The following is a 26,512-nucleotide window of genomic DNA, read 5'->3' on the forward strand; positions in this document are numbered from 1 at the left end:
AATTTGTTTGACAAAAATATCGTGTTCACTAATATTTTATTTAAATTAATTTGTTTAACGAAAACGTCATTTTTGTGAAAGGTTATTACTTTTATTTTTCTTATTTAATTTTATTATTCAAATACTTTTAAAAATACTATATATATAGCATGTATTTTAAAGATGATAATTACATTTCATTTATTAGCGAAATCTCGTGTTAGGTGCGTTTTCCTAGATTCTTAATTTTATTTGGCTAAAATATTAATTTAGCCGTTTTTAAAAATCGGCTCAATCGAGCCGTTTAGCAACACTAATATTAATCATCTATAATTTGATTCACAGTGTAGCGTCTGTTGTTAGCAACCACAAGTATATATTTAAGCATTGGACCCATGGCCAATTTTATATTTTAAGCCCACGCCCGAAATCATAAAATTGAAATTAGACACATCCATATGAAATGAGATAAAATTACTAAAATTATTGCGTCAAACCTCCTACCACGTGATAGAGAAACGGATACTATGTGTAATCAGGGTTGTCCCTACGGCTGACCTTAGAGAAGTATTACCTATGGAGACTAGAATGACATGATTGCTCTAAGTCTAAAAGTAAATCCTTTGTGTTTTCTATAAATCTAAATTCTTGCTTCAGGAAACTAAACATTTTAGGGAGTTTAAACGTATATATTGGATGATATTTTAAAAATATGAACAATTTTATTTGTTTTGCTTAACTTTGTTTTTTTTAAATTTAAATAATATAAAAAGTAAATATAATAAGCATTAGAATTTTATGAAGTTAAAACAAAATATATTTATTAATAAAAAAAAATTTTTAAATGAAATAATTAAATCTCTTAAAACAAAGAGCTTATTTATGTTGGCTTATATTTAATAAATATATAATAATAATCGGTTATAAAAATGAGAATATTGGGAAAATATTAAATTTTAATTCCACCATAATCACAATCTGATCATAAGTTGTTTCAATTTAATATTTGAGAGAACGGAGGGGTTATATTTATAAAAAAACCAAATAGTAAAAACTTGATATGATTTTCTTATTAAAATATATATTGTATATATATATTATACTATTTGTATAAATGTGATTTATAAGGTTATTATTTTAAATTTAAGTTATAATTTGTAATTATTTTTAAGGAAAAAAAATATATATTTTTTTAAATAATTGATACATTGTTGGGCATTTTAATATTTAAAAAAAAATGTTAAAAATATTTGTCGAACTTTAAAAAAAACAATTCAGTTTGTTTCGTTTTTCGCTTATAATTCAAATACATATATAATTAAGATGTATAATATCTTTTGATTATAAACTGGCTTGCAATTGATTAAGGGAAAAGGAAATAATCTCGTAAATGTCTTTTGATTTTTGGAGGTTCGCATTGGCATAATTATATATGCTTCGCAGAATTTGGGCTGATTGGTCATTGTGAAATCGATTGAACTTTGGATAATGTATGCAAAAAAATATATATAAACAATTTTAAAATATTATTCTTAATAAGTTGGTTTGGGAACTAAAAAGTAACAATCACGTAATTTATATGAATTCCTAATGGTGGTTATTTTCTTAATTCAAATATATCTCACCCAATCATCTTCCCTCTCTACAGATTATGCGCATTAATGGTTTTTAGTATAATATACTAAATTAGTTAAACTTTTTTATAACTCATCTAACGCCATTAATTTTTAAAATGGGGGGAAAAAATGATGTGTAAAGTGTTTTAAATTTTATAAGGGGAAGAAATTAAGCTGAAATACGCTTTTCAGTGAACCTATAAAAATGCTTAAAATTATAAACCTCTTTTTTGGCGGTATCCGAGCATTCTTGCAGCGTTTTTTCAGCCAATATCTTCACCTGTCTGGCCTAAAATAATCATAAAAATTTCAATTATGAATGATATATAATATATATATATATCGTTTTCCAATATCTTTTAAAAATTTAATTAAATATAAAAAACAACCATTTCTTTCTTGTTTGGTTTGGCCTTTTCGTATAATTTTTTGTTATTTTCGTATTCGAGTAACAAACAGTTTCTTCTATTCAATGTGTCCTGATATTATTTTTTTTAAATAATAAGTTTATGATATACAAGCAATGTTATAAAGTAACGCTATTACTTAATTATTCTGCAAAAAAAGTAAAAAGATTTTTTTTTCATGCAGAGTAATATTTATAGCGTGTTATTTTACTGATTTTAAAAATGGTTTTTACTTTGTGCGAATCTAAATATCTACAATAAAAATCGAGTTCGAAGCCTAGCGTGAGTTGATAGTAGGCCTGTAATTCTTCATTCTTTTGCTTAAAAAAATTGGTTTAAAAATTTCTTAATGAAAAATAAAGTGTTTAAATTTAAATTATGTATTTTTTTGAAATAAATAAATAGATAAGTACTTTAAGATTCTCGAAAAGATTTCCCACATTTTGCAAAGTCCTAAAATATAAGTAAATTAAATTTAAAAAAAAAGAAATGAGACGCTTTTAAGGTTAGAGAGAATTTGCTAAACAGGCCCGAAAAAATGAAGTTTTTAAAAATATACTCCAAACTAGTAATGCAAAATCGCTATATTTGAGCCGATTTTTAAAAACGACTAACTCACTATTTAGCCAGAAAAATATTAAGCAAGCCTGAAGATTTGGATAACGAAATCTCGAGGCTTAGGCAATATTTTTCTTGCCAAAATATTGAGTTAGCTATTTTTAATCAGATTAAAATGGTAGGCCGAACTTTTTTGAGCAACGCAGGACTTGGGTGTGGTATGTGGTTAAAACTTTTTTTTAATCAAGGGTTTATTAAAAAAATAAATCTTATAATTAACTCATAAGAGGATCAGCTTTTTCGAGGCCGGTATTAGCAAATCTCTAGTAAAGGGGGTTCATCAATTTTTCTTTTGAAATTGGTCAACAAAAAAAGAGGGAGAATAATTCAGATATCGTTTGCTTCTGTATATTATTTACTGATTAAAATCGAGGTAAATACTGGGTCCGTTGCAATGAGCCATAGAGAGAGCGGTGGAAAAATGTCCGGATACTTGGGCCAACTCTAAACGTTATATGTTGAACATAATATGAATAAAATAGATGTCATGAAATCTAAAATAATGAACTATGATGATATTTGGATTTCAGTCTAAATTGTCAAAATACAATTATAAAAATTTTTTTAAGGAAATTCGCAAATATTAAATTTAATTCAATAATTTAATTACAATTCTTTCTTTACAAAAATAAATAAATAGTTGTATTTTAAACAGTTTTTCTTTTTTTTGTGCAAAAAAATTCGAGGATTCTCTAAGATGTAAAAATTTAAAAAAATTTAAACTCAGTTATATATGTCGTATTGGGTGTATATATATTAATAGATTAATGAACATTAATTAAAAATGTCCTTATACAGGAGTCAGCTGTAGCGCTATTTTGTGGTGTGCACGCCCATTAATTGTATAATGTCATTTAATAGACACGCAAATTAAAAATGGCATTACAGTTGACTCTTATGAGGACTAATATAAATCGCCAATCTAGTAGTATATATAAATCAATGATTGAGATATGGAATCCATGTACAGAGAAAGATTTTTAAATTTTTTAAATCCGGCATGTGTGGTGTACCTACACTAATAGGTTCCTAACAACTTTCGCCATTTTTAATTTAAATTTTTAAAAAAAATCAATTCACATAAATTAAAGGGTAGTTCTAAAATTCGTACAAAAAAATTCGAAATTTGGCGTGGGTCATCTATATATGGTGTTATACATTTCCGATCAAATCGGATTTTTAAAATTAAAAAATTACCCTTCAGTTAATATTAAAGAACTTTATATCCAAATAGGACATATATAAAATAATATTAATGTAAATATCTTTATTTATGAAGTTTGACTGATAATAATAAAGTAAATTTGTTGTTTTCTTTTTAAATTGTCATAGTTATATAAATATGTATGTATAGGGTTACGGTATATGGCTTCGACTTTCTTGCTAAATGCCTATTTTATAAAATAAAATTATTATTTATATTTAAAAAATTTTTAATTTTCAAATAATTTAAAAAAACGGTTTCAAATTAAAAAATAAGATACAATATAAACGACATCAAAATATATTTAAAAAAGCAAATAAGAATATATTTAAAATTATATGGAAATATTTTTAAATATAATACAAAAATATTAAAAAAGAATTTAAAAGGTGGAAGGGGGGGGGGGGGAATGTCACTCTAGAGTATTGAATACTTAGGAAATTGGATCGGCAGATTTAGAGAGAAATCTGGTGAGGTGACTAAAGTAAAATATTTTGTTGAGATTACCTGTAATTATAGACATATATATTAATATAAGTCTATAATCTCAACTATTAAAAAACATGCCTAAACTAATCGCCATTTGCAAAGAAACAACTTTATTTTAATAAGTCTATGTTTATAATGACTTTAAGGTTATAAATATTTCATGTATTTATGATTTTTTTTAAAATTTTATTTTATACGTACATACAGTGTTGTGATGATTTAATGAAACATATTGACGATTAAATTAAAGCCCATCCATATAAAATTATAATCTTTGCAAAATAAAATAACAGGAATAATAAAAGAAATTTCAATAATGCTTTGTTTATATTTTATTTACTTTTGCAAAGATTATAATTTTATATGGATGGGTTTTAATTTAATCGTCAATATGTTTCATTAAATCATCACAACACTGAAAATATAGCAAGATATATAATTTTTCAAAAAGATATAATATAAAAATAATTAACCATTGTTTAAAAATTCATATATAAATGAATGTAAAAAATTAATTATATATATATATATTATATATTAAACAATTTTAATAATATATGTAGTAATATTATATATATTCTACTTTATATTTTAATGGTCTTTTATTTATGATATTATATTATCTTGTTTGTATTTTATTTTGAGGCTATAAATCAAATATTTTAATTATCGATAATTATAAAAGTTAATTTATTTTCTTGTAGATATTAAATTGACATATTAATTTTTGTCTTGTTAAATAATTTAAAATACTATATAAATGATAATTTTTTACACTAATCAATATAATTTTTTTTCAAAATTATGTTATTGGAATTTTAGCGTTGTTTTATTTAATAAAGATACTTATGATATTCCTAATTCTGAGGTAATTCATAAAATATATTAATAAGGAAAGTAATAAGAAAATTTCCGCAAAATGGAGGATTTTTAAAAATGGAGCATTTTTAAAAATTTAATTTGTACATTTTATATAACAATATTAGTTTTATAATATAAAATGATATCAATTTAAAATTCATGTAAAAATTTTTTAATTTTTTTGGAAGAATAGATGAATTGATAAATTACAAAATGAAAGATTAAAAAAAACCCAAATAATTCATAAAAGCATAACTCCATAAAAAAGTAAATTGTTTTAATGAAAAAAAATTATTGGCCTAAGACTAATTATATTTTTAATTAATTTAATTATCATATTTATTTTTAAATTTAAGCTTTCCTAAATGATAAAATAAAATATTTTTATATCTAGGAATTAGAGTTTAATTAATAAGGGATCCTAATTCCTGATCTAGCATATGCTGTTTAAAAAAGTGTCTTTTAACTGCATGAGTGCACTTACTTTTTATTATTAATTGGGAACCTAGATAATTTTTAAAAAATGATAATCATTTTGATTCAAAGCCACATCCTATTTTTTATAATAATAAAGTAATCAGGAATAAAAATAATAGAAAAAAGGAAGTCAGAGATATTAACATTATTGCAAGTGGGGGGTGGGGGCTTGCAATGATAATAATTATCGATTGTTGTCGGTAATAGTATTTTAGAATGTCTTGTCGTCGATAGTAGTTTTTTTTATCAAAATGTATTTTTTCTTTATTATTAAACTATTTAACAAAAAAGAATATGGCTAAATATCTTTCATATAAATTAAGAAACAAAATAAAATATTTAATCGTTATACTTTTTCTGAAAAATGGTATATATCATATAAAATAACGTTTAATATGTTCAATTTACATAATAATATCAAAGTTTAATTTAATATATCACACGATTAACATTATCGCCTTAAACCACCATTATTTAAATGGACAAGCATATTAACGTTTAACACAATAAAAAAATAAATTGTTACGAATATGTAACAAACATTATATCTCTAAATTAAAAAATAGTAAAAAATATGTATGTTAAAAAAAAATATTAATTAAAATATATTTTTACTCATATTAATGCTTTAATTCATTTAAATTAATAATTAAAGAAAATATTATGTGTTAGCAGCAATGTATTTTTTCCGGAAAAGTGTTATTTTTTTAACTTTATATCATTTTTTAGCGAGTTATTTTTTGAATTAATAAAGGAACTTATTTCTTCCATTGAAATTACCACATATATAGGCCATTTAGATTTAGCTTGCAAATATTTTGTTAATGGGAGAATTTAAAAATCCTGTAAAAACACATTTATTTAATTGATAAATTAAAATATGTTAATTTGTAGATGTTGGATAAAACATTTGAAATATGTGCAATAAAAAGATTGAGTATTTTTTGGTTTAAAAAATTGTCTTTTAACTGCATGGGCCCATTTTACTTAAAAGAGCTTTATTGTTAAATGGAAACTTAAATAATTTTAAAAAATAAAATAATAAATCCAAAGCTGTATCCTATTCTATTTAATAATAAAGTTAGGAATAAAAATAGTAGAAAAAAGTCAGATATATTAACATTATGTCCGTAAATTAAAAAATAATATTAATTAAAATTATAGAATTATATTTTTAATCATGATATTATATATTATAATTCAAAGATACCTTGATTATAATTCAAAGGTACCTTGATTTTCATTATATAAAGATTGTTAAAGGTTTAAGAAAATTTAAGAATGTATTATTAGTAAAAACAAAAATATATAAATAAATGCTTACACATATGGAAAAGATACAACCTTATTTTTACTGAACAAAAAAACCTTTTACATAAATTTTAAATTTATGTCATTTTATATTATAAAATATATTCCTATTCTGTTGTAAATTAAGCCGCTATTTTTGTTTAAAAAATATACGTCAATTTTTTAAATGTTCTATCTTGCGAAAATTTCTTTGACTTAATTTTCTTATTATAAATCATTATTATAAAAATTGTTTAATATATATATATATATATATTTAATTTTCTACATTCATTAAAATATGAATTTTTAAAAAATAATTCATTCTTTTTATATTATATCTTGCAATTTATATACGATCTAAATAAAAAATAAACAATGAAATATTTAATGTTAAAGTCATTATAAACACCTTATTAAAATGAATGTTGTATCTTTGCAAATAGCTACCAAATGAGCGATGTTTTTATAACCTTATAAAATTGGGAATTGAGCAGTCTATGCCTGAAATCTATCTCTTTTTTTCGCCTATGGTTTTATGAAATTAATGCTATCATTTTCGAACATGCCTAAGGTAATGGTGACTATTGTTATAAAGACTGTGTTTGTAAGGCCAACGTATTTGATTTTTTTAAGGACTTCTGCCTTTTCGATGGCAAAAAATGAGAGGTTAGTCTTCAATGCAAAATCGATATAAGTGTAGCCCCCAGTGAGAGACTTTTCGTCCAGGGGATGGGATATACCATGCTGGCATAGGGCGTTTCATTTGAAAAACCCACTGTTAATGAATTTATGACAAGGTTGACGTCGGCAGGAAAACTTTAAGTGCAAGGGATGGTAGGCATTTGAATCGATGGACTGGCCACAATAGAAGAAAATGGAGGATACAACTGCATTACAGCCAAGGAGAAGAGCTATGGATATGATTAGTTGTTCCCAGGTCTGGAACTGGATGGCTCCGAACCATTCCTAGCCAGAGTTTGCATTTAATATTATGTTATTTGGGTTTTCCTCGAAGAGCCTACTCAATTTTATTCAATGGATCAGGCAATCAAAGGGGCATCCCAATCATTTTGAATGGAGGCTGGACAGGAGGGGGGGGGGGGGTAAACTGTTGCTGTCCCAATAGGTAAAGGCCGGAGATATGTCAGTAGAAGTGGATATATTATTGATGATAATTTGAGTGACTAGGTGGGATGAGATAAAGGCTGAAAGAGAAAGTTATAGCGGTAATTAGATACCGATGCTAGTGATCTGAATTGGGCCTAATTTTTCAAGCTCAGTCCGAAATTTTTTTAAAAAGTTTTGCCAGTCCGGCCCGAACTCGAAATTTTTTTAAAAAAAATTTATCAGCTTAGCCTGGCCCAAATTTATTTAAATATAGAAATTAATTTTTATAATTACTCAAAATAAGGGATATATGTTATATGGAGTCTAGCTTTCATAATTAAAATCGAATATTTTTATTTTACTTAAAAAATTCAATTTTTTTTTATCTTTAGCTTTCACCTTTTCTGGTGGTAAGCTCCTTCAACATCTCTCTCCACTTTATGTTATTCATACAATCTCTTTTATCTAATTTATACTTCTTTATATTGGCTCTAACTTTATGGCCCCATTGAAGTTTTGGCCTACCTCTTTTACGTTTGCCCATCACTTCCAAACTCTCAACCTTATTTCCTATGTAGTTCTTAGGCCTTCTCATTGTGTGCCCATACCACCTAAGTCTGTTTACCATTAACTTAGTCTTAATGGGCACTACCTTTAAATTACTTAGTATTCTTGTACTGCGCACTTTATCCTTTCTTGTTACCCCAGCAATCATCCTCAGCATTCTCATCTCCATAGTTTATAGACTTCTCTCGTCTGATTCTTTGGTTGGCCATGTTTCCAAACTATATAGAATAGTTGGTTGTACTATGGAACTGTAAATTATTCCCTTTAATTTGTGTGTGATTCTTTTGTCAAATAGCACTCCAGATAAAGATCTCCACTTTAACCACCCTTGATTAATTTTACTCTTGATCTCTTTTTCTATTGTGCCGTTTGTTTGTATAGTGGAGCCCAAATATTTGCAGCTTACAATTGCCGTTATCTGCCATTCATTTATATCAATACTCTCTGTTTCATCTCCTCCTATCACCATATACTCCGTCTTTTCTCTATTTACTTTTAGTCCGTGCTTTTCTAGGATATTTATCCAACTCACTAATCTTTCTTTCATTTCATCCTTGGATTCGGCAAGTATCACAATATCATCTGCAAATATCATAAGGTATAGATGTGCTATACATCTATTACTGTAATGAAGAGAAATGGGCTGAGAGCCGACCCTTGATGAATTCCTTCGGCTATTGTGAAGCCTGCTTAAGTACCTGTTGTGCTACGGACCATTGTTGTATGGCCCATATACATATCCTGTATTATTCTTATATTTTTCGGGAACCTTTTTGTGGCGTAGCACCCACCAGATAAGTTTTCTTGGGATTCCATCGAAGGCATTTTCTAGATTGAGAAAGACCATGTGTAACTTTTTGTTCTTTTCACTCATTTGCCTAATTGCGTGGATTGCATCAGTTGTTGATCTTCCAGGCATAATTCCAAACTGAGTCTCTCCTATTTCGATTATGTCTCTTAATCTTTTTTCTATTATTTTTTCGTATAGTTTTAGACAGTGTGACATTAGTTTTATGCACCTGTAATTTTGACAATTGTGTGGATCCCCTTTATTTTTGAAGATAGGAACTAGATAGCTCTGCCTCCATTTTTGGGGAATTATCTTCATTTCGAAGTATTTTATTGTAAAGATTTGTGAGGAGATGTATTCCATCATCTCCTAGTGATTTAAGGCTTTCTATTGGAATATCGTCTGGACCCCTAGCTTTGTTGTTTTTCATATGCTTGAGGCATGTGATTATTTCTTGTTCTATTATAGATTGTACAAGGTTTTGACATGGGGAGTGTTCGTCTAGATGTAGTATGTGGGGATTAAATTTGAGAAGCTCCTGAAAATATTCTTTCCATCTATTCATTATTACTTTTTCCTTTATTATCAATTTCCCATCTATATTTTTGATTACTTTCGGAGCTCCGTTTATATTCCTAGAGTTCTTTTCTCGCTGTTTGGCTAATCTGTATATTTTATTTTGCCCTTCTTTGGTTCGTAGTTCTTCATACATGTCATCGTATGCCATAGATTTGGCCCTAGCCACCGCCTTTGTAGCTAATCTCTTGGATTTTTGTATCTTGTCTTGTCATCTGGGTTTTTGGATTTGTACCATATTTTATAAAGGGCTTTTTTTCCTGTATAGTGGTTTGTACACTATAGTTCTTTGTATGATTTGTTACCTCCCCTTGTCAAGCCTAGTGTCGATTTGGTAGTGTCTATTAATCTCGATGAAAGGTCTGTCCACATTTTTTCACTAACTTGTGAGGAATCTATTGTTTCAATGTTTGCATTGATTGCAAAGGCATCTGTCATTGTTTTTAATTTGCCCCATTTGATTCATGGTTCCAGTTTTATCTTGTTTTGAGTGGATTTATTTGAGATGTGTAAATCCATGACTAGTAGCTTGTGTTGTGCGGCGATATCTTCTCCTGGAATGACTTTGCAGTCTATTACATCTTTTAATCTTCTGCGAGAGATTAGCATGTAATCTATCTGTGTTTTCCTTGTACCACTTTCGTATGTTATTAAATGACTGTCTTTTTTCCTATAGTAGGTGTTGGTTAAGGCAAGGTCGAAGGCTTGCACAAATTTCAGTATGTGCTCTCCTTCATCATTTCTTTCTCCATATCCAAAACCTGATGCTTTTTGTAGCTATCTCTTGCTTTCCCCACATGCGCATTTAAGTCACCACCAATTATGACTAGGTCATCCTTAGGGATTTCCATTACAGCTTCATCAAGGATAGCTCTAAAGTCATCTTTCTCTTCTTCCTTGCAACCCGTTTGAGGAGCATATACTGAAATGATATGTAGTATTGATTGACCAATGCAGAGTTTTATCTTCATTAGTCTATCAAGATCCTATTAACTTCTACCACTGAGGAGGTTAGATCTTGACTGAGGATGATGTCGACACCGTTCTTATTGCTAAGAATTCCGTTATTGTACAATTTATACCCATCTCCAACATTAAAGTCTTCTGTACTTTCCATTTAGTCTCTTGTATGCACGCTCTATCAACTTTTCTCTTGTTCAACATTGGTGCCAATTCTCTCTTCTTACCTTTAAGCGTCCCAATATTCAAACTTGCTAATCTTGTCTTCTTTGCTTTGACCTTTACTTTACTTTTCAAAGGATGGAGGTCTACACACTGTGCGTCGCTTGGAGGGAACGCCCTAGCTTTCATATTCATATTTCCATTTGTTTCCTTCATTTTGTTTATTGGATAGGTATCCTTAGCACCCGGCTGTCCAGGCCTGTTGGTGATCGGGGTGTCATCTCTAAGCTCCGAAATTCATCATACCATATGTCTTTACACATCAGTCATCGAAGTAAAACTTGAAAGTTTTTATGCTCCTTACCAGGATTGAACCTGCGTCCTTCTGTTACTAAGCATACATCTAACCCATTAGGCCACCCCGGCGATTAAAAAAAAAATTCAATATAAAATTGATATATTTAAAAATTTCTAACCGACCAGGCCCGATTTTTTTAAAAAATATTAGGCCCGGCCCAGCCCGAACCCGATTCTTTAAAAAAACGGGCCAAGCGGGGTCTACTATTGCAGATTTCTAATCGATGCCACCTGACTTGTTAAAACGCAGCCTGAAGCCAGGATAAGTTGAAAATCTTATATTTATATTCGAGGGGACCCTTGATTTGGGTTTCATGAGAAACTAGCAAATCGCTATATTTATAGATCAATGTAGATCTCAGGGCATAAAGAATATTAAATTAATTCTTAATTTAAAAAAATTAATTTTTTTTAAAATTAATGCATTAATAAATATTTATTTTTTTACTTGCAATGTATCTCTCAGCAATAGGCTATATTCAGTATTCCAAAATCTTTCATGTTGAAAAAACTCGTCAAACTCCTGAATTATTTCGGGTGAAAAAAAAGGTGGATATTTTAGAAGAATTAACAAACGTCTAATCCGATAGTTAAAAATTAATTATATATCCAAAAATATAATCGTAAAAAATCCTCAAGCCCCGAGTTGTTGGTTAAATGTGTTTATCTGAGAAAATATTATGGGATAAAATGAGCGGGTAAAAAAGATATATATTATGGTCACAACCATAAAAATTATTATGATAAATCCGTGGTTGGATGATATTTCGATGAAGAGCATTGTTAGATCTTGGTAACCTTTTCATTACGGCATTTATAGTAAGTGCGATATGCTCAAGTGATGCGAAATTAGTCTAGCGAAATCACAGTTGAGAATCTATCATAGCATATGTTTTTGACGCAATTTTGTCAATTCGCATAAATTATACCTTGAATATGTAAATTATGTAGCAAATAATTTCGCATCGCTGGAGCCAACGGTGCTTACTATAAATGCGGCGTTACTCTAAAAATAAAATTTCCCATTAAATAGCTCATCTAATATGGTACACAATGAGCCGGCTGCCAAATAGTCAGATATAATAAGTAGGGCTGTGGCGATCCACAAATTTTTCACCGATCCAATACCGATATTTAAAATTGATTTTATTTACCATCCATATTTGAATAAATGCCATAAATAATATTTTCTAATCAAGAAATTCAAGAATTATTAAGTGTATTTTGTTTCTTTTTTTTCTCAAAAAATAATTATCTCATTTAAAATATGAGCAATGTTTAAGGCTGAATGTAGTGTTGTTAAACGGTCTGGATTACCAAATTTTTAAAAAGAGCTATCAAGTTTAGCCAAAATATTATTACCTAAGTCTCTAAATTTTTACAATAGATGTCCAAACCTTTTGGTCAAATGTAGACAAAATCTCTAAGCTTGAATAATTTATTGTTAGCGAAAATCATGAGGTATTCGAAAACACTAGCTTAATGTGACTCGTTAGATATTTTAAAATCATTTTCTTGTTGCAGATATAACAAAAAAATTAAATTTTATTACAAAATAATTCGATTTTTTTAAGCATCACAAATAAATTGAATTTTGGTTCCATTTAAGAATTTATTATTATAAGTAATAACGTATAAAATAAAAGATATTAATTGTATCTTCAAATCATAATGTAACCAAAAACAATAAAAATATCGGATCAAATCGGTTTTTAAAAATATCAGTCCGATCCAATATTCAAAAAAACAAATCAGCCCCGACCAGAACAAATTAAATATTTACACTTAGATTATCTAACTTGAATTAATAATTTTAATACTCCTTCCCAAATTAAATTATATTAAAATATTATTCAATATAAATTATGCAAATTTATATTAATAAATATCTGAATATTACATCTAAATAAAATATAGAAACTGCGAAAACAACGCAAATTTACTTTTGTCAAATTATAAAATAGTTGAGCTTTTGTTCTATACCAAATTTAGGATCAATAGCTTAAGCCCACCTGGTAATTTAAACTCTATTTATAACATTTCTGGGGCATATTATATTCCAAATTAAAGAAAAACATTTAGGCTATTCAGAAGCCCCAACCAGCATAAATCCTGAAAGGGAGTCGAGGATGAATTATTTGGTAAATTATAGTTGGAATATGCTAGATTATATTTTGTAGTATTTTATACATGTATAAAAATGTAACCCTTTTATTTTATTTTTAGAGGAGTGAAAAAGTAAGTAAGGTTATTGACAGACCAGAATTGAATAGGTTTCATGATATATAAATATTTAAAAAATCTATGATAAAAAATTATCTTACATTATTAATTTTAATAACATAAAATTTGTTTATTTAAAATGATTTATTTATTTTTATAAAAAATGAGTAATTTTCTGATTTATTATTTCCTTTTACATTTTTGACTGATCCCAATATTTACATCTCTAAATAATACTTAAAAATTATTACCTTATAAATCATAAACACAGTATAATATAATTCATTATAATGTTTCTTGAGGGAAATAGAAATTTAATACGGTAATAGTTTTATAAATTGGCCCAAGCCTATACCTGGAAACTCAATTAATTAAATCATATTATATATCTTGTTAAACCTCAAATTTCATCATTTAAATTAAATTTATGTAGTGGTGAAGTCCCAAAATCAACAACTCAGGTGCCGGAATCTAAAATTAATCAAATTTAACAGTTTATTCTAACTCAAACTTAGCAATTTACATATCTAAACAAAATAAATGGATAATACAATAATAAAGTATCAGATCAATTCTTGGAGTTAATGAGACTAGTAGAGTACCTCAAAAACTGGCTTAAAATAAAGCGATTTTCGCATTATTTTTTAAAAAATAAAAATTACATATATATAAGTATTTATTTTACCGCTTGATTGACCTTTCTCATCTCGCTGACGACGGAAGCGAATTTTCCGAAAAATCCTTTTTTAAAATTTCCATGTTGAGGTGCCTTTTTATAAAAAAAAATGATTTTTAAAATCTTACGAAGCGCAATGAAACACTTTAAATAAAATTCAACGTTTGGCCATAATAAATGGTTTGGGGTTCTAAAATCGAAACTAGAAAAAAAAGTCTTTACAAAATTATTTGACTTATTGGTCTTTTTTAGGAATTCGGTCATTCCAATTCTTTAAAATTAATTCAGAGTTATCTAAAAATAGGTACTAGTGGAGTCACTAGCGCCTTATTCTCTTATCAACTATCCATTCGAGAAGATTTTTGACGTAGGCATGCTCAAAAATAACTGTCAAATATGGGAATACTTTAAACCTTCCCTATGATAGCCCAGTCGCTGGGTTAGAGATGAAAATGGTATTATACAATTGATTATATTTTCGTTATTACATTTTTTTCAGTTAAAAATCTTTTGAGAGTAATGTCCGAACCAAATACTGGATGCTGAAGTAGTAGAGTCAGGTATCTTTTTTATAAATTATAATTTTAAAAAATTATTCATTCATTCTATTTTTTAAAGTAGTTAGATAAATGAGATTATATTTTTGCAATTCAAAATATGGCTATGTGTTTGTTAAATTAATATATCATTATCAAATGAAAGAAACCTTTCCAAATTGAAGCAATCGTAATTGAAGGAATGATGAATGTGCTGTAAGATAGAATTGTCATAAGGGGATTTGGTCAAGGATTGGTCGGCTTGAATGTAATTGTAATCGTTATCACCTTCCGGCGCGTTTTGTGGATTGTTCACGTTGTAGGATGTAAGGAAAAATGATTCTATGGGTTTGGAAGAGATAGGCGGAATCTACGATTAAATATATATATTTATAAGAATTATAGAGATGTATGGGGTATTGCGTTTTATAGACCGATCGAATGTTGCAAATATCAAGTTTTTATTGGCTAAAACCCGATATATGCCCTACTTCAAGGATTTTCAAATAAATTGGGCTAAAGTAGTTAATTCGACCTACGCCACCACAGACGCTTCCGATAAGAAACAGAACACATGAGCTTGGTGGATGAATAGAATAATGAGCGAGGTAAAGAAAGATGTAAGAGAAGAAGAAAAAAAGAAATGAATATAATACAGTACAAATATAGAGTTCTGCGGCAGACCAATTTTCAAGTTGGGGATGATTCGAGAAGAAATAAAATGTCTGACCATCCGATCTTTTTTCTCCAAAGATTCGAGTCGGAAGTCTTATTTAGAAAACGTAATTGGAATCCAGCTTGGTCTGACTAAAAAATATTTAGGACCCCGACCTGATCAATGACATACAATACTCACTTAGAATGACGTTTCATTCATTCATTAAAATGCATTTTGAAGCGTCGTCGAATAAAAATCAGTTGTTGTCAAGCCATTTTTGGTTTCCGTATTTTATCATATCATATCATATATCAAAGCTTTTATAAAAAAGTGACATCAGCTGATTTTAATTGATATACATTCAAAATGAATGAAACGTCATTGCCCGAGAAAATAGCTGTCAGATTCGTTATTTACGCTGCCACTGCAATTTCTTTAAAATAAAAAATAATAAGAGGAAAATTAATGAAACAAAAAGTAATTGTAATTTACTTACAATCAAGCCTAACGCTTTATTTTGAGTCAAAAGGCAGTGATCCAACCATTCTATATCCTCATGGAACCTATTGACAACAAAAACATCTTTTCTTCCGGATTTCTATCAAATAAATAAATGGAGGAGTTTATAGATTGTAAAAATAATATACTATGCAAATCAAGCTAACCTTAATCTGTTAAAGTTATAGCCAATCCTTTATTTCTGGCTGAGTAGATTGATTTTATTTTAAAAAAAGGTAATTAAAAAGGTTCCTTTCATTTATGGTTGGATGAAAATATAAAATCAAGTTTTGGGCAAATAAAATATAAAATCAAGTTTTGGACAAATAAAATATTTATGAACCTTTAAGGAACGAATCGTATACAAAATTTTATTCGAAGGAGTGTTAGCTATATATCCGCTATTGTTCCTCGAGGAATCGTTATCGCCATTATTGTAATATGGCGCATTTCTCCCTAAATTGCATATTAAAATAGATGCTAAATCCTTAAACCATGTAACATCAATAAACAATGGCGCTGGCCATTTATCAGTGTATGGATAAAAATACGTAAATATTCTCTTTTTAAAACTGCGCCTCTATGGGTGGGGGAAGGGGCATCAGAATATTTACCCCCATGTTTTAAATGGCGGCCCCTTCCACAAATAAAAAAATATGTAAAAATTATTTTTTATCAATTGTCTTTGTCATATATATTACAGTTGCAATTCATATTTAAACATAAAATAATTTGCCACATTTTCAGAAATCTAATTGTCAGCCTCCCATAGATAAAAATCCAATTCTTATAAAATCATGTTTTGATTTATTTATGTAAGAAAACATTTTAAAGGTTGTCCCCCTCCCCACTCCTTCCCATAGATTCGATTCTATAACGTCATAGACACATGCGCCATATTAAATTGTTCTCACGCTTACCAAAAAAAATTGTATTTTATTTACAATGTACACTAAATAATTATAATTAAAACATGTAATCAGTGAGGATTCTAAATTTCTCAAATTTAAAAGATCTCATTTGATCGAAAATGTATTTCAACTGGTATGAGCATCTATCCTATAAATCAGACGATTTTTTATTGTGAACGTATTTTTTTTAAATTTATATAAAAATCTATATAATATAATTAATATAGATTGAAAGGTAGTTCCATGGCAAAAATTGTCAGGAATACATTTCTAGTCAGTTCAGATTTTAAAGTCAAAATATAGCCTTCGGTAAATGACTTAAAATTGAAATGATTCCACCCCCCTATAAATTTCAAATCCCGTTATGATATATATAACCGATTAAACCATTTAAATCCCTAGCGTTTTCGCTGAGCTGAAAATCGTTGACGCTAATCCTCACCACTTGAATAAAATATTTGGGGATGAGTGAACGGGTCAAATCGCTAAGATGAAGGGAAGCATTTGGATCCCCTTTACCCTCTGGGTCCGTTGTTTCCAAATCATTTTCATTGGGTTCATTTTCTTCTTCCTGAATATCGGAAGACGAAGAGTCACCATCAGCAAGCGACGCGTCCGACTTAACGAGTATGCTATTATTTGAGATAAGGAAATACCAAATAGAAATTTACGGGCATTTAAAACGTCAATTAAAGGAATTTTATACTTAAGAGTGTCATAAAATTTAGTTATTTATTATGGGACCCGGAGTGAACCAGAATGAACCGCTAAACCGTTATAATTATCAGAACCGTAACCGATATAATTATTTTTTGAAGGGGTAAAAAAAACTTTATAAAAAAAGTTAAACTGGTAACCGGTTTCAATTCAACCAATATAAAATTTTACTTTTTTTACATTCTTTCCCTTGTAGTGTATTACATATTTTTCCATATCTCGTCGTTATTTATAATTATTAAATGACTAAAATATTTGTTTAATATCCATAAGAAGTATGTATTCATTTTTTCACTATGACTTAAATTAATCCACAATCTTTTAACTGCTTCAAATAGTATTAGAGCATTTTTATTTTCTCTATTTTAGTATGCAAAATATCTAAATAACCAATTTGTTAGTTGCATTTATTTAATTAATTTAAGTATAATATCACCACCTACCCATGAGTAGTTTGATAGAAGTGCCATTATTCCCATATAAATTTCAAAATGACCAAATTTATAATGTTTTAATTTTATATATTATTTATAGGATTTTGAATTCAGGTCCACATCTTTTATTTAGCCTTATGTCCGTATTTATTAATTATAGTTTTTCATTTAAAATATATAGGCCCTGAAAAATGATAGCTTAGAAATGGAGATATTGCAATCTACCCCTAACTCCTCCAAAAGTTCCTTCAAATGTCCATAAAGAACATAATATTAGAAATATTATTGATTCGTCTGAAGGTGTTGAAAAGATGTATAAATAATCATCAGTTTTAATATATTGGGAATCAAAAAAATTTGAATATCCAAAAAAACTTGTTCTTATATTATTTAAGGTTCCCGCAATACAAGTTTCTATCAAAAGAGCCTTTTCGGGGCTAAAATTTGTGTATCGGCACAACAAGCAAATATGAATCCACTTATATTAAAAAATATATTAATAATATATTTATATATTTTTTATTATATTATTCATAGATTCTTATAACAAAAATAAATTAATTTCATCTATTTTATAAATAAACAATGTATTAACTTAAGTAACTTTATAAACCTCTACAATTAGCTGAAATGAACCGATAATTTTTTACATACTAACCGTTATAAATAAAGGTTTGGGTGGGATTTTTTTAGAAGAAAAGTTGGAACCGGAAAGAGAGATATAAATTGAGAGATTTAGGCAATAATAGTTATTTATTTTTTAAAATTTCGAGGCCCAACAAAATGTGGGAATAAATAATTTTAAAAAAATATATATACGTAAAATTTTTTCTAATTTAGATATAATTTGTAATTAAATTTAGGATGGAATGGTCGCGTTCATTTAAATTTAAGGGCATAAAACCCATAAGTTGAACATTTTTCTACCATATATAGTTGATTAATTCCGTTACAAGTTTGCTCCTAAATTCAAATGTAAAATGGTTTAGGTAATATAAAAAAAATTGCAAAATCCATTTATTGATATCAAAAATAATTAAGATACTTAAATAATAAATCAAAATTATGGTAATTTTTAATATTCATTGCTTTAATAATCTAAGTTTTATTTATATTTGTGGTTTTGATTGCTTATCCAAGTGAAATGGAGAAGCGGTTGGGGGGAGGGGGGGGGGGGTTAAAAATATCCTAATCCATAAAAAATAACTGGGAAATCGAAATATTTTTATAAGGGTATCTGTATCCAGATTTTTTAGACCCTTTATATGAATCTATATTTAGATACATTTTTATGTCATGCATCTGTATTTATATAATTAAAAGTATCTTTAAATAACTAATCATTTTTATAAGTTATGGGGCCTTTTTATGTTGGGAGATAAAAAAAACCTCCCAAATTACCGTTGATAAAATATTTTTTAAATAAGTGGAAAATTGTCAGCCTCAATATTTGGCAAATACAGGTCCATCTGCCATCTATGAACAAAATCTCCAGGTTTACATAATATTATTTTGGCTAAAATCTTAATCGGGTCGTTTTTAAAAATCGAAGACTAATTCCTGTAATCATTTTTTTTAACAAACTTTTATAAATTAATAAGCAAGGATTAATAAATATTATAAGTTTCATTGTGGTGGGGGAGACGTTTAAGTGGTAAAAAAAATCGTTTTTTAACAAAAAGGATAAAAAATTGCTATTTATTATTGTTAATGTGAGCAATGGGTAAAGAAAGACTACACATTCCTTTCACCTCTTAAAGATTTAATGTGCTATGCTCCTATTAAATTAAAAACATATTACATTTTTAACAAAAGCACTCGCAAGCGTTGCCCCACATCAGGCGGGTTCAAAAAAAAATTACAAAACTGTATATAAAAGAACTAGTTGGAAAATCAGATAATAGATCAATATGTATCCACTATATTTTTCAAGTTCTTCCATTAAAACATTTTACGAAATAAAATTCCAAAATTTTTTAAATCAGGCCAGACTGAGCTTAATAACTCTTTTTTTTAAACAAGAATTCGACTTCGACAGGCCTTCGATTTTTATTATTATTATATAATAAATATCTTTTATAAAAACATACTTTTCAGGTTGTTTTATCGATGATGATTGTATTGTTGATTGTGAAACTTTGTCTGAACCAAATTTTTATATATAAAGAGGTATTTAAAATATGATCATAACTATAGTAAATAAAATGAATTTATATATTATTTTTAAGTATCTGAATGATTAAAGAGCAATTAAATTGCATTATTGGCCATGATTCGAAATTTTCAGTCAATTTTTTAATAGTATTTTTTATTAGTATAATAATTATGAATAACCAAAGTGTAGGTATTATTTTGAAATTTCATCATTTAAAATAATAAATATATCATTATATTAAAGGAGGGGGGGGGGATTTTGAAAAGTAGCTAAAGTTGCAAGTTACATTTCATAAAAAGGAACGCCAAAGAGATTTTAAATTGTTAATACAAAAAAAACATATAGATATTTTGACCTGGTTTTTTTTTCAGTAGTTTCTTAAATATGCTAAACTATGTTTGTGTGAAGTTTCATGTATTTATTATTGAATGATTTTTTTAGAAGCAAAAATGCCAATTTTAATTTTATATAATTTTTTTAAAGATACCTTTTAATATTTAAAAAAAAAAGAGATTTATATACTAATAATGACAGGGAACAGAATTGAATTACCCATGGGTAAATTTATGAAACGTAAACGAAACTGGTACGTGTATTCTGCAACCTTCCCGGTACGTTCCTAAAATTATATTAAATTTCTTATTTATTTTTTCTAAAATTAAATTAATAATCCACCCAAACAGGAGGATATTATAAGTCCTTTTTATTTTCCTTCATAATTTTTTTAGCCAGAAATTTATAAACACTACAAAAAACAAATATTAATCTTTTAGAAAATATAGCTCTGATGTAATAAATATATAATTCATTTAATGATTAAATAAAGATTAATTAAAATGTGTAGATTTAAAAAATATATATAGATTAGATTTTTTCTATAAACGTTCCGAAAGCTAGAACGGAACAATTTCACAAAAATGCCTTTATTCCGGGTCCCTGATGCTAATATTTAAATATGAATAAAATTAAAATTTCACGTTATTTTTTCCCATCTTACCACTCAAACGTTATATTTATTAAGGGAATAAAACGCAAAATAAATTACCTCAAAATTTCGTGCAGCATTCGCAGTTTAATTAAACCTTTGTCAACCCTAACCCTGTATTTATAGCTAGCACGAATTCGTAGTGATGTATGCAAAATATGCTGTATTTTTGCATACTAAGTCGCAAATTACCGCAAATTATGAATGCAGGGTAACGCATATCCACCTTTTTTACCCTTCATCGCTATTTTTTTTTAAAGATAGCTAATAACGCGCTATTGCCTTAAAAAATACCGTTGACAGTAGCTCGACACTATTAAAGAGTAACGACGCACTTCGCCATTTTTCAATGTATAATATGAAAATTATTTTATAATTACATGATTAAGTATAAAATTTTAATTTTTTATATTAATTTAACTTTGAAATTTGATAGATTTCATTTGTTTATAAATATTTTTCGCTTTTTTAAAGTTTTGTTTAGAATTTTTTCTGTTAAAGAGTGAAGATTAAAAAAAAAAGACAAAAGTTATCAATACAGGTGTTAATCTCCCTCGTAAAATTATCGATAAGAGTCTTGAATCTTTATTTTAAAATTAAATTTTGCTCTAATCGCATCATATATTCTCAAAGAAAATAGAAATTGAATATATATTAAATAAATTTATCCTAACATAACTTCAGGAATCAGATAAATGTAATAAATTACTAGTTTTAAAAAAGTGGTGGGGGAGGGGGGAAGACTTTCATCATCAAATCCAATTAAAAAAGAAAGGGGAATATTGAAGGATCTATAAAATAATAGGGCGGTGACGATATCTAATATCGAATCGGATTCAATATTTTGCCTTTTTAAAAAACATATGATCGAGCAGATTTTAGAAAAACCGATCAGAAAGATATACAGGATAAGGCCAACTTCCTCTTCTAATTTAATTCAACTAATTTATGAAAAATAATTTAATGAAATATGTATTGATAATTTCGCAACACCATTTTTATGTTAAATTGTTCATTTTTCATAATGAAGCGTGAATCAATTTTTTCAAACTTTAAAAACAGCTTTTAAAATGTCCAAAAGATTTTTCAGCAAAAATTTATTAAATAGTGAATATGAAAGGAATAAAAATATAGTACCGAAAAATAAGATAAAAATTTGACCCTTCTTAATGATAGGTGGTAAGATTGGAATGTATTATAAGTTTTATTATAGCAATCCCAAGTCCCATATTCTATGAAGTAATTGAAACAGGGACCAATATGCAAAGGGGAAAGTATATTATATCTAGTGAATTCAAAATAATTGTAGAAATAGGAAACACAAAAATTAATATTATAATAAATAATGCAAGTAATGAAGAATGTCAGAACATTTGTGAGAATTAAATATCCAATTATGGAATGCACTGGTCTGCACCTCATGGACTGCTTTTAAAAGAATCTAGCAAATAAAATATTGCCAATTTAAATTTTAGTAACAAAAGCCCAAATTATTATAAAATATGTAAAATCCAACATTCTTTTACACATTTAAGGAAAAACAACCACTTAAAATAAAAATAGGATTGTTTCTTTAAGTTTCATAGCCCACCCAACTCTTTGAACAGTATGATAATTAACAGTCTTTAAAAAATAAAGATAATTTGCGGCAATACTCTATATTTTTATAGATACTAGACTTTTTGAATGTTCTTGCACATCTATACAATTTTATAAGTCATTTTAACACAAATAGAGGAAATCAAAGCGGACAAATCAAACTTATCTCACGTTCCTCAACCATTTATTCATATCACGAAATTATAAAAAAAATGGGAAAGATTTTTGTTGCCGGGACATACATTACCCTGCTCATATACTTGATCCAAGATATTGACGATTTAATTTTAAAGACAAGTTGTTGATAAAGGATCAGATGTTATAAACTGATTTTCTGAATCCTAGATTTAATGTTGCGAGGCAAATGACAAATTGCTCGATTTTAGAGATCTGGAATCGTTTTTAACTAAGATAACATTAAATAAATTATATCATACTAGTTTTAATGTATTAATAGTTCATATATTTTTATTATAACAAGAAAAAAATCAATACTGACCTGAGAAATAATTTTTTAATGGAAACTTCCCGTTTTTTCCACAAATTTCCCGGGAAATTTCCCTCAATTATAGTTTCCAGGGAAATTAATATCCCTAACAATTAATATAATATTTTTTATTTTATATATAATTCCATAATAATTAATGAATTAATAAATGGGGCAAAAATTTAATTTATTAGTAATGTTTAAAAAAAATCAATTTTAAAAGATTGAGTAGTTAAAAATATATTATATTGTCCGCAACAAGAAAAAAATTTGAAATTAACTAGTCATATTAAGCAACTTTGTTAAACGACGATTTAACTGATTTTACAGGAGGCTTGTATATCTTGCCCGTAGGTGGTAAGGTTTGGCCGTCCATTGGCGAAACTTAGAAGCATATGTAAAAATATTTTGACTAAAATCGTGATATAGGCCTCTTAAAAATTGACGAAATCGAGGCGTTTAACACCACTATATAGTCATAAGCTTTGCCTATATCAATCATTATCATCAGAAAAATTTTTATTCTTGTAAATTTAAAAATTAAATTAACGCCTTAAATTCAACCCTTCCATATGAATTACCCATAAATCATAAACCGGATTATTCATCAAGAAAGAATTAAAATTAATTCTCTTTTTTAATATCAAAAAACATAAATGCCATATAAAAACAGACTTTTAATATACTAAAAATTTGTTTTTCAATCTAGTCTAGTGATTGTAAAATACCTAATGATATAAGCAAAATTACTAGGGGTGCATCGATTTGCCAATATTAAAATGGGCTTTTTATAAATGTGTATATTTCAAAATTGATACAAAACATCTTGGAATGATGATAACACTCAAAAATATGTTATCAAACAAATATGGTAGTGGCAAATAAAATCAGCATATGTTTTAGATCAGTTACAAATTTTAAATTGTCTGATTCTTAAACGCTTCCTTAAAATTATTTTGTTTTATAACATGTTGTGATGTTATATTGAAATCCCAAGATGTTGATGCATAAAAAAATTGACTGTCAATCTCACACCTATTCTGAGATGGACACATTTATAATTAGGCCATTTCAATATTGGCTAAAATATCGTCCCAAATTAAAATGTAAAAAGATGAGTACTTATTAATATTTAAGAATACAAAGTTCTATTTCCTTTCATACAAATATAAAGATCTCAAAGCATATTGATTCATGACAACTATTAAAAATATAATTAAACAAGTTTACTAAAAACACAAATCAGATCCAAGATCTGGCATCCAACAAAGTCCAGATTTTCCCTATTGGATGATAGTTTTTTAAAAAATATCTGATCCTTAATCTTTCATAGCGAAAGTGGAAAAAATAACAAGTCTAGGTGGTGTTCCCTCAAAAACGATTTAGATATACTTTATAAGGAATTTAATTTTATAGTATTATAGATCAACACATTCTGGCCAGTTATGAATTTTTGCACAAGTTGCTTGGCCTTGCTGTTAAATTTTTTGCCTAGCCCATTATAATTTTTCCATAAATAACTTAGCTAAAATTTTATGTCAGGCCTGGCCCAATATTATTTTTGCCAAATCTGTTATAATTTTTAAATTTGCCTAGTTAGGCTCATTGGCAAGGGTGCATCTCTATTTCTTACAAATAAAATATTTCAGTTATCTTAATTATAAAGATAGTTCAAAATTTATATTTTTTTTAAATCTTATAACATAAATCTAAAATATTCCATTCAAATTATTTTAAAAAATTTTATAAAAAATAATATCCCTCCTTATTTTATAAAAAGCATTGTATTATTAGTTAAGAATAATTTATAATATATAAATATTATCCTTAATTTAAACTTTTAATATTAATTGGATAAGCAAATATAAGACTTATTTAACTAAACATAGATTTTAGTAGTATTTTAAAGTATTTAAAAACATTATGTTATAAGTCAGTCATTTAGAACATTCAATTGCCAGTGTTAAATGGCTCAATTGTGACAAATTTTAGAAACAGCAAAATCAAAATTTTATCCAGAAATTATATTTTATACTGATCAAAAATATTGAACGATTTATTTAATACTGATATTCTATTATTTATACTGACTAAATATTTTATAGTATTAATAATTTTAAAACATATTGATAAAAAATATTGAACATTTCATAAATATACTGGAGGCTTTAATTATTCACCCAATTATGTTTTAATAATAAAACAAGTGTTCAGTTATTTCAAATAAAAAACAAATTTACATACTAATTTTATGGATTATAAAAAAGATAATAGAATATTAAAACTTAGTGTAGGCAATTTTTTGAGGCTAATGGGCATGTGATATAAAATTTTAAAAATGCCATTTAAATAAATTTATAAATCCTATACATCATATTGTTTTCACACTTTTTTTAAAATGTTTATTATGAATAACAAATCAATATTTTGAAAATTAATCAATACAGAATATTTATAGAAAAACTTTATACAATGAAATATTATTTAAAATTACCAAATATTTGATTAGGTTTATTTCCATTAATTTGAATATTATCTTTATTATCTATTTTAGGCATTTCATCAAAAATATCCTCATTGTCAGATGATAATTCGTTTTTATCATGAGCTTCTTCAGTGTTTAAATTATGCACTTTCTCCATAATTTAGCACATAAAAATTCTAAATATGATATTTTCAATTATTTCTTATATAATTTGCAATATACATACATTTAATTATAAATGTGGCTTTATTATCCGTAGGCGTATCTTATTAGTGCAATTTTTCTATCGTGACGAGTGACAAAACGTCTAAAATATTCGGAAACATAGTAATATAGAATAACCGAATAACCTTATTTAATTACTTCTTTAATCTTAAGAGTATTAGGAGATAAGGAAAATAATTGAGAAATATAATGCTTTGTCTGTTGCCTCTAAATATCTTGATTACGCTGAATACTGCAAATGCTATTCCAAACATAACTGCCTATGTAAAAAATGACAGAATAATATATTACTAAGAGAAATAATCTTAATATATTCGTATTGAAAATCAATATCAATGGTGATTAAACGGTAAAGCAAGCAATCCTGAAGTTTGGGTAGTATCCAAATTTACAAGAATATCAGAAGAATCTATTATTTTTCGATAATAGTGCATTTAACATGGTCAACTCAACCATTATG

General features: G+C 27.2%; 1 protein-coding gene across 1 annotated transcript; it reads right to left on the bottom strand.

Annotated features, from left to right (window-relative positions):
• Positions 1-844: 844 nt before the first annotated feature.
• LOC135931374 (sorting nexin-5-like) lies at positions 845-26,128 on the bottom strand. Its single transcript, XM_065468436.1, has 17 exons — positions 26,054-26,128; positions 25,837-26,003; positions 20,207-20,258; positions 17,353-17,597; positions 16,398-16,510; positions 16,053-16,154; positions 15,069-15,268; positions 14,851-14,926; positions 14,372-14,455; positions 11,912-11,986; positions 3,981-4,011; positions 2,980-3,064; positions 2,416-2,455; positions 2,236-2,322; positions 1,985-2,074; positions 1,819-1,884; positions 845-1,458 (listed from the first exon to the last, which is right to left on the bottom strand). Exons 2-17 carry the CDS (start codon positions 25,982-25,984, stop codon positions 1,321-1,323), a joined length of 1,632 nt encoding a protein of 543 aa, XP_065324508.1. The 5' UTR covers positions 25,985-26,003; positions 26,054-26,128; the 3' UTR covers positions 845-1,320.
• Between the last annotated feature and the right edge of the window lie 384 nt (positions 26,129-26,512).

Source organism: Gordionus sp. m RMFG-2023, chromosome 1 (genome assembly GCF_954871325.1).
Source record: "Gordionus sp. m RMFG-2023 chromosome 1, tfGorSpeb1-WG-v2, whole genome shotgun sequence".
NCBI lineage: Eukaryota > Metazoa > Nematomorpha > Gordioida > Chordodea > Parachordodidae > Gordionus > Gordionus sp. m RMFG-2023.

Coding starts and splice junctions, on each gene's coding strand:
- LOC135931374 (XM_065468436.1), bottom strand. CDS start 25,984: ATGGAGAAAGTGCATAATTTAAACACTGAAGAAGCTCATGATAAAAAC. Junction 2,456..2,979: donor ATTTACCTCGATTTTAATCA/GTAAATAATATA, acceptor CTTATATTTTAG/GACTTTGCAAAATGTGGGAA. Junction 1,459..1,818: donor CGGATACCGCCAAAAAAGAG/GTTTATAATTTT, acceptor CATTATCCAAAG/TTCAATCGATTTCACAATGA.